Here is a 9,071-nt window from a genome sequence, read left to right as displayed (position 1 = left end):
CGATTGCACTGATCTGAAAACTCAGTAATCCGGTAATAAAAAAAAACCCTGGTCGAATTGTAATATCCAAAATCGAGATTGGTGACGGCTGATTCAACCGATCAGATTCCGATTTTTGAAACACTAACCTGATTTTTTGGGGAGGGGCAGGAGGGTGGTGATCATTTCCCCATTAATAAAACTTGCCATTGTATGGTTGCATCGCCAAAACTTGAAGTTGCTTGTGTAAAATTCAAATGCATCTTAGACAATGTAGCTTTCCCACAACCAGAAAAGGGAATAAGAACATTCGGAAGGAGTAAAAAATATTAGAAAACCAAGCAAAACCCAGTACAAAATCAGAAATAGTTCCTCCGAATTCAAATCCTCCCCTACCAAAATCAAATTCTGAGCTGTTTCATGCCCTCTGTAGCAACTGATTCTCGCAGGTCATTCCCAGTTGTTAAGCTCCTTGTGTCCTCTATCTGAACTGATAATTTAGATGGCAAGGAAGAAACCTTCAAAGATGGTAGCTCCTCCTTACAAAGGAGCGGAGCCGGAAGTTCCTCTTTACAAACGGGTGGAGCAGCAAACACTGGCACTGCTTGCCTGATGCAGACTGGTGGGGCTACATGAGTTGGTGGTGGCCCCATTACCTGAGGACGGGTTGGCGGTGGTACTGGCGGGGCAGAGAAAACAGGGACTGAAGTCCTTATTGTCACTGGTGGAGCAATCCCATGGTACAGTGGCCTGAAATGCCTGGCAGGAATGTATGGAGCTGCTCCTGCTGCAGGGAATTTCTGGGGACGAATACCGCGGTTTTCATGTGGCAAGAATTGCGATGGTTGGGAGCTTTCATTTGATGTTGAGGACCCTGGTCTGATCCTTGGAGCTGTCTTCAGGCAGATTAATGGGAGGATTTTTGAGGTCGTAACAGGGGGAGGCTGTGTACTTGGTCTCAGATTTTGCATCGGGAATTTCTTTGAGAATGGAATAGGAGCATCAGGCGAGTTTGCCATTCCTATCTTTTCCTTCAGACGATAGTTTAATAGTGCCCGGGCTATAGTAATCTGTTCCTGTTCATCATTGTTCTCTGTCTCAGAGGATGAACCTGCAGATTGCTGTGCCACTGAACAAAAAAGAAATAATGAGATACAAGCAGAATGGTATATTGTTATGCAACAGGCTGAAGCCAGATCACAGACGATAAATATATTAAAGGAAAAGTACTGATGGCCAGGGGCACCTATAACTGGGCAATGAAGCATGACTTTTGGGTGTACTCATGGAGTTGGTCAATAAACTTCAAATCTGGTCTCACACTATTGGACGGTCCTGGATCTCAAGACAAGCCCAAAATAAAATATAATGAAGAACTAGGCCAATATGAACTTAACGATTTTAAGTTTTTATTTTGTTGGGTGGAGATGGTTACTGTTTAACAGTTCATGTAAAATAAGATATTGATTTGCACTCTACCATATAAATTTTCCTGGTAGACTTAAGGATATAGTGTAATGCACTTTTTTTGTGGTTTGGGTATGCAATGTCTAGTTTCCATTGGCTAAATAGCTGGGGCAGAAATTATATTGCAGGTATATATCTCTCAATTTATGAAGTATATAATTCAAAATGGTGTGAAAACTTGACAAGAGTACACATCCAATATTGCTCCTGGCATAACTAAATACCCGAATGAAAATGCATAAGTTGGTAGACATGCACTCGAGGTAACTCAACAGCTTAGTAAGCAACCTGTGTTGCTCCACAATCCATTGGTCATAAAACACATGCTTCTGTCTGGACTCTGGACAAATGGAACAAATCTCAGTGAAGATTGGACTTAACAAACAAAAGTTGAGTCTGGTTTTGTCAACCGACCATGGCCTATGCACTACTTTTTTAAGCAAGATAACAAGGTCAGGGATACAGGATGTCCAACAGGTCGCAAGACCTGTCAGCAGCATCTAACCTGCATAAGAGGTGTCTGACACACCATACTTTTGACAGAAATGGATCGAACTTGTTAAACAGATTACAAGGGATGTGGAACAATACTGGTTAAAATATCTATAAACTCGAATGGAATTACTCTAGTCTAGCTCAAGTAAGAAAAATCTAAGATTTGACAGGAGCTCACATTGTTTCAGAGATGACCATGCTGCCATGGCTGCATTCTTTTCAGCTTGTTTCTTGTTCTTGGCAGGTTCACCTGTGAATGTAATTCGATCCAGCTCTACTATGCAAGTAAAGACAGGTAGGTGCCCGAGACCCGACCGAAAAGTTGTGTATTGAGGCAGAGGTGCTCCAACTCTTTGTGCAATCTCCTGTAAGAGGTTTTTGTAGACCCCAGTCTCATCCTGTCCATAGAAAAGCTTAGTATGTACTACACAAAAGTCTTGAATGATGTATCAAGGAAAGCATTAAATATAGTCTTCAATTTTGACCTTGGTTTGCCAAATTTTGATTTTAATCTAGGGAAAATGAAATTGGAAATGATATCAATTTTGCTGCAAACAGATTCTCGACAAAGCTTCAAACTATTTCAGAATTTTAGCAAAATTTTGACAGTGCCTGGAGAAAATTTCAAAAGTCCAGCTAATTATACTCATGTATTTACAACAACAACAACAACAACAAACAACAAACACAGCCTTGTCCCAACTTAATGGGGTCGGCTGCATGGATTCAAACAAACAGAATAGAGAAGACATAGATATACTCAAAAAAGGGAAGAAAAAAAAAATTGGAGATGAGGGATGGGGAAAAAGATGAGAAAAGACAAAGGAAAATGCAAAATGGAAGATTGGAAATAAATAGAAAGGTGAAAGTTAGTAAGAGGCAAAAGGCACAGCCCAACACGTCAGGATAATCTCAGCTAAATGGGGTCTGCCACATGGATCCTTGCCCTCCAATAGGCTCTGTCCCAGGTCATACTTGGGACCAGACCTAGACTATGCATGTCCTTCTTCACCACTTCTCCTATAGTCATTTTAGGTCTCCCCCCAGCTCATTTAGCTCCTTCAATCGGAATCATATCACTCCTCCTTACTGGGGCATCCCTAGGTCTCCTTTAAATGTGATCATACCACCTTATACTCATGTATTTACAATATTACATAAAACATTTCAGGTCATACTGTTTCAGTTTAGTAGTTTACCACCAACTATCTACATCAAGGCAGAAATGGATTGGTCATATGAGAGAAGCATGGTTTCAAGTTTCTAGGAAGGCAATCCAGATTGATTAGTGTCAGATTGGACCAACCCCATTGACTATACAGTGTATCAGCCAATCCACTGGCAATATTTAGTTGTTGCTCTCTGGATTCAGCAAATTCTTTGTTCCAAGCATCCAATTCATACCGATCTCAATGGAAACAACAGGAATGATCTGTCTTCTAATACCCAATTTTTTGAATCCTTGTATAGCATCCATCTCATTGCTCAAATCAGGCAATCAGCTACGCTACACAGATCAAAGACGGATCCCAATTAACAGAAATTACACATCAAAATCTGCAATGTGGCAGCACATGAATCTCATCAGCCCTTCTTAACTTGAGCAAAAATTATTTATACTCTACACACTTCCATCATACAGTGTACTAACATTACTCTATTAGGGTAAAGCTTGAGAAACATAAATGTGTGCTCATGTTTTATTACATATATGCATAACCTTCGTAGTTAATACAAATTTAGGACTTTGAACAAAACCATGCTACTTCAAGCACTTGCTATATTCCTCCTTTTAACCCCAAACACCCAGAGAGGCTACATATCATTGAACGTAATTCACTTGGTACTAATAAGAAATGGAATAATGTTTCATTGAACATCCATTTTCTTTTTGAGTCGGTGTTTGGATCTTCAAAGTAAAAAGCACTATCCACTATCAGAAGTACAATTCACCATGATCAGTTGCCTGAATCATGTGAATTACTTCACCTCCCAGATTCAACTCTCGAGGCCAACAGGAAATAAAAGCGCTAACAGCATTTCTGGAGCTGGAGCTCTAAAGAGTAGGAATTACAATATGATATGCTAACGTAAAACACTAATCCATTTCAAATCCAGTTGCCTAAACTCCTGACTCCCAAAATTTGCACCAACGTCCAGAAATTGCACAAACTTTTGATTGCTTTCTGACAAAAGGGCCGTTCACTGAAATCTAAGTTTAATCCCAAGCGGATTTCAGGATTTCTGACAGATTATAGTTTTCCTTCCATTTTGGATTTTTCTATTTGATCACTTATTATGCTACCAAGTAGTCCAGTCAAATTTTTTTTTTTTTGGGGCGGATCTATCTTAATCAAGGGCCCATAGGCCAACTACAAACTACAAAGGGAAGGCTAAGACAAGCCAACAGAGCCTACAACTACCAAGGGGGAGGGGGGAGGGAGAGGGAGAGGGAAATGGTGCCTTTTTAATGGCACAAATGTGACTAGGAGAGTTGAGAGTTGAACCCTTGACCCCCTAGGGGGCATGTAGGTGGACATGGTTTGTCCAGGTAGAGGACTGATATGGCCAATCCAACTATTGAATAGATAAGAGGCATACAACACCCCTTTGATAGTCTAGTTATCAACATTTAAGGCCCATCTCAACTATAATGAACCACCACCTAATTGAATTGTTTTTTACTCCATATTTTTAGGCATCAACTCTATAGAAGGCTGTGCACCAATTCTGATGGATAGGTAATGGATCATACAGAATAACAGTCAAAAGAATAGTAAGCAAAAACGGGAACAAAAAAAAAAAAAGAAAGCGGACTGTACGGATTTTAAACGGTAAAAATTGCAAACAGATGGTCAAATTAAGAAACGGAAAACGGAGGGTCGGTTTTAAACATGTATATTTCAAAAAAAACCAATAAAAGGGCAGTATTCTCATCTAAATTGAAGATTTTTACTTAAATACATGGTTCTAATGTTCAAAACAATGTAACATCCAAAATTAATCCATATCTATATTTCACAACTCATTGTAAGTTCCAAAACATGTCATCTAATATCATCCAAAATATATCATCAATATTCATTCTCAATTCATACACCATTATGTACAAAGTTTTGTTGAGCAATGTGGCTTGCTATGGTGTTGCTCATTGTTGTCAACAACCAACACACTCATGGAGTGATGCATGTTCAATTGGAGTTGGGAGTCATCACTTTAGAAACCCTTTTAGTAGATGCATCACTTTAGACGGTAAAAAACAGAGAACGGTAAGAAACGGAAAACGGAGGGTACGGGTTTTAAACATGTATATTTCAAAAAAAAAAAAACCAATAAAAGGGCAGTATTCTCATCTAAATTGAAGATTTTTTACTTAAATACATGGTTCTAATGTTCAAAACAACTGTAACATCCAAAATTAATCCATATCTATATTTCACAACTCATTGTAAGTTCCAAAACATGTCATCTAATATCATCCAAAATATATCATCCAATATTCATTCTCAATTCATACACCATTATGTACAAAGTTTTGTTGAGCAATGTGGCTTGGCTATGGTGTTGCTCATTGTTGTCAACACAGCCAACACACTCATGGAGTGATGCATGTTCAATTGGAGTTGGGAGTCATCACTTTAGAAACCCTTTTTTAGTAGATGCATCAGTTTGTAGCTCAATTTCGGGGTCTGTGCATTGACCTTGGGTTGAAGATGATATCATGGGAAATATAACCCTTCAAGTCATTTTTATGTCAACGAAAGAATCAGGTAAAAAGGGTAAGCAATTATGTATAAAAAATGTTAGAAACACAGAAACGCGTTTAAAACGGAAAAAGGGGCCGGTTGCCCTTTTTTTTACCAGGAATACACGTTTAAAACGGTAAAAAACGGCAACATTGTTTTTAACGCATTTTTGCTAACTAGGGTCATGAGTCACCATGTATTGGATGATCTTCCTTTACCGTCCATATATTAAACCAAAATTGACTAGCTGGTTGCACTATATGGTGTAATGCTTTTGGACTGAAATTTATCACATGATTGTATGACTCAAGTGATGTGATATCTTTCCTGCCCACAAAATTTGAGCACCAAATAAGTGGCCACGTGGCAAATAAACCATCCAAGCACACACACCTAGAAACGTGCTCTCGGTGTCCTCACTTGGAGAAACCATGTCAATGAAATCAAATTTATTGATATTTTTATATTTTAAATATGGGATAAGGTTTTCTACATGTGCATTGTCTCTCTCCACATGATATCACTGGGCATCTTTTATCTGGCATTTAGCAAATCAGTTATTAGTGCACAAAAATTTGCAAGGATATCACTGATATTACCCTCTATTTAAATGGTAAATTTCAGACCAAAAGCATTTCAACACAATATAATCTACAAATCAACTTTAGTCAACATTTTGGATAGTTAAAAAATCTAAAACTATAACGTAAAAATATATATAAATGAGTTTATAAAAATTTGACTAATGACTAATCCACATGGCCATCTATCTATCTAATGGTTGGGATGGGCTTAGATAATAACCTTCTATGGTTTGACGGCTGAAAATTCAAGGGGAAGAAATTCACTACGAGGTAGACCACATGGTTGAGAAGGTTTATGAAATTTTGACATGCGAGTAACATAAGGAGTGCCCTAGCTATCATAAGGTGGTCTCCGTAGAAAACCTTATGCCTTAACATATGAATTATCCAAACTCAAATCCATTAAACTCATGTTCGCCATGGTTCGGCCCAAAGATGCCCTAACCCTAGCTTTTGGAAGGGGATCCGCCAGAATTGGGATCTCCGTATCAGACCGATTCCAAATCAAACGGTCCCTTGTTGGAAGAAAAAAAAAAAAGCACAACCGTATTTTATCGACCGATCCATATCGGCTCAAGATCAATATCGGATTGTGTTTTAGATCGATCCGATCCTGATTTTAAAACCCTGAACCGATCAAGCCCGTCCAATTCCCTGTATGAGGGGCTAAGGATTGGAGTTCGGAGTATGGTTTGCGGTACCAGTATCCTATCGATACGGTTTTATTAGTTGTCAATCCGAATACCGTATCAACTTTGTCTGACATGGCTCATCCATGCCGATACCGTACCAATATAGTATTGGTTCTGCAGGTGACTGATACCGGATCGGATATCTCCGATACTGTGCCCTAAAATTCGGAGCCGGAATGCTCCATTAGGCAAAATACCAGCGACCCGTGTGGCTCTTCTCGGAACACGTGTAAGACAGAAAAACATAATCGATCAAGTCACGTTATTGATGCAGCTCAGCAACCTCGAAATTTCACAACTTCCCAAATTGAGATTCTCTTCCTTATTTTTCCCTTCCCTATCCTTTTTGCAGGGTGAGGGGAGTCAGATGTCAGATTGTCAGAAAATGAAATCCCACTGGAACCACAAACAGATGACAGGGTTATTTTCGTCATTCCAAAATATAAAAACCAGAGATGGTAGATGACCCAACACCTTACTAGTCGGCGGCAAGTTGTCGGAGCCGGCGAGAAAAAAAGGCAAAGAGAAAAAAAAACGGCAGAAGAAAGAATCAATGGGAGGCACATTAGCTGATACACAGCCGCTCAACGCCGGCGAAAGCCGGAACAGTACTCTCGATAATCATCGGCGCTCCTGATGCGCATGTTAGCCAGGTATGTTTTCCTATACTTAACCCATTTCTTCCATGAAACTTTAATCTAACATTCTAGCTACTCTCTCTCTCACTCTGGGAATGGAAGAGTAAACAAAACTGAAAAAAGAATGAAACCAATACATTCGAACAGAAATGGAGAAGTGTTTGTGACGGAACCCTAACGGCAAAGAGAATAAGAAAGGAACTTACCAGGATCCTGGCGGCAAGCGAATGCGAAGGACCTCTGTTAGAAAGCGAATTGAGTGCAACCTCCGCTGCAGAATGCTCAGCTTGCCTCAAGGTCGTACAATAGTTGGGGCTCTCGAAGATCTCGCCGTTAAAGTTAACTGTCGCCTTGAATCTCGGCGCGTGATCGGGACCTTCCCTTATGCAAGTATACGACGGAAGATTAAAGCAGCTTCTCTGCGCCAGCTCCTGAAGCTGGTTCTTATACATCTCTTACTTCCCCTCTCTTCCTCTTCTCTCTACTGGTCTACTTTCTCGCTCTTCTCAAAAGAACCCACTTACGATCGACGGGGAAGGCCAGAAGCCCCATGTCGCAACCGTTCCAGAGTACACAGATCCGATCGACGGTCTCTGGACTTCAAATGCAGCAAAAACTAGGGCTTCTCGGCGGATTGGTGAGAAAAAATGAATTTTCCCCAGGGAGAATCAGGTGATTTTCTAGGGTTTATGAATCCTTCTCTGGCCACAAAGAGTATAGCAGAGCAGAGAAAGAAAAAGAGTGGAGTGGTGGAGACGATCTGCACTTTGCACCTTCCAGACAGGAGGAGAGATTTGAGATTTTCTAGTGGCGTTACTTTTTCTTTATTAGTTTATGATTTTCCCGTTTAGGGTTCTGATAAGGTAACTCAGAGATCCTAAACCAAGCTTCCCTTCACCTTAGACCAGATACCCTGTATTCACGAATCTTCTAAGAAACAGAGAAGAGGATTCTTGGATCGGAACCCTTGAACAGTATTACCTCCATCGTGTAGCAGATATTCAAATCTTCCTCGATACCGTATCAATTCCCACAAGGAAAAGCTCCACAATGGACTCTGCTGGTCTGGTGATATCACATCACTCTCCTTAACCTTTATTTATTTTATTACTTCTATTGGGGTGGGTCAACTGAACGTTATGCTGCATGGATGTGATCTCTTCAAAGTTTTTTTTTTTTTTCTCTCTTTCTTTCTTAGGATTTCTTTAATGGTATTCCTAATTACATTAATCAATCGATGAGTATTTAATTGAAGCGGAGCAGTAACGTTTACCGCCACTAAACCCTAAAGACCAGAAGAGATGAGATAGGATCTCCGATATCGAGGACATTAAATTACAAAGATGTCCTTCAATATTCTCAACGAAGAAAAAGAATCTTCATATTCACGAGGCTAATATCGTCAATAGAACTTCTACGTTGGAAGTTCAAGAAGGAACGATGGAGATTGCAGAGAAGACCAGGAGGACC

General features: G+C 39.9%; 1 protein-coding gene across 1 annotated transcript; it reads right to left on the bottom strand.

The window, feature by feature from the left end:
* Positions 1–280: 280 nt before the first annotated feature.
* Positions 281–8,590, bottom strand: LOC122655602 (double-stranded RNA-binding protein 2-like). Its single transcript, XM_043849839.1, has 3 exons — positions 7,808–8,590; positions 2,120–2,339; positions 281–1,108 (listed from the first exon to the last, which is right to left on the bottom strand). The coding sequence occupies exons 1-3, from the start codon at positions 8,051–8,053 to the stop codon at positions 381–383; spliced, it is 1,194 nt and encodes a 397-aa protein (XP_043705774.1). The 5' UTR covers positions 8,054–8,590; the 3' UTR covers positions 281–380.
* Positions 8,591–9,071: the final 481 nt, after the last annotated feature.

The sequence above is a fragment of the Telopea speciosissima genome, chromosome 3 (assembly GCF_018873765.1).
Source record: "Telopea speciosissima isolate NSW1024214 ecotype Mountain lineage chromosome 3, Tspe_v1, whole genome shotgun sequence".
NCBI lineage: Eukaryota > Viridiplantae > Streptophyta > Magnoliopsida > Proteales > Proteaceae > Telopea > Telopea speciosissima.
Note: the sequence above shows the minus strand (reverse complement) of the source record. Positions and strands in the feature narration are given on the sequence as shown.

Excerpts from the sequence above, each read along its gene's own strand:
- LOC122655602 (XM_043849839.1), bottom strand. The coding sequence starts at position 8,053 with ATGTATAAGAACCAGCTTCAGGAGCTGGCGCAGAGAAGCTGCTTTAAT. Across the intron at positions 2,340-7,807 it reads CGCTTGCCGCCAGGATCCTG|GATGAGACTGGGGTCTACAA; the intron begins GTAAGTTCCTTT and ends TTCTATGGACAG. Across the intron at positions 1,109-2,119 it reads ATGGTCATCTCTGAAACAAT|TGGCACAGCAATCTGCAGGT; the intron begins GTGAGCTCCTGT and ends TTTTTTGTTCAG.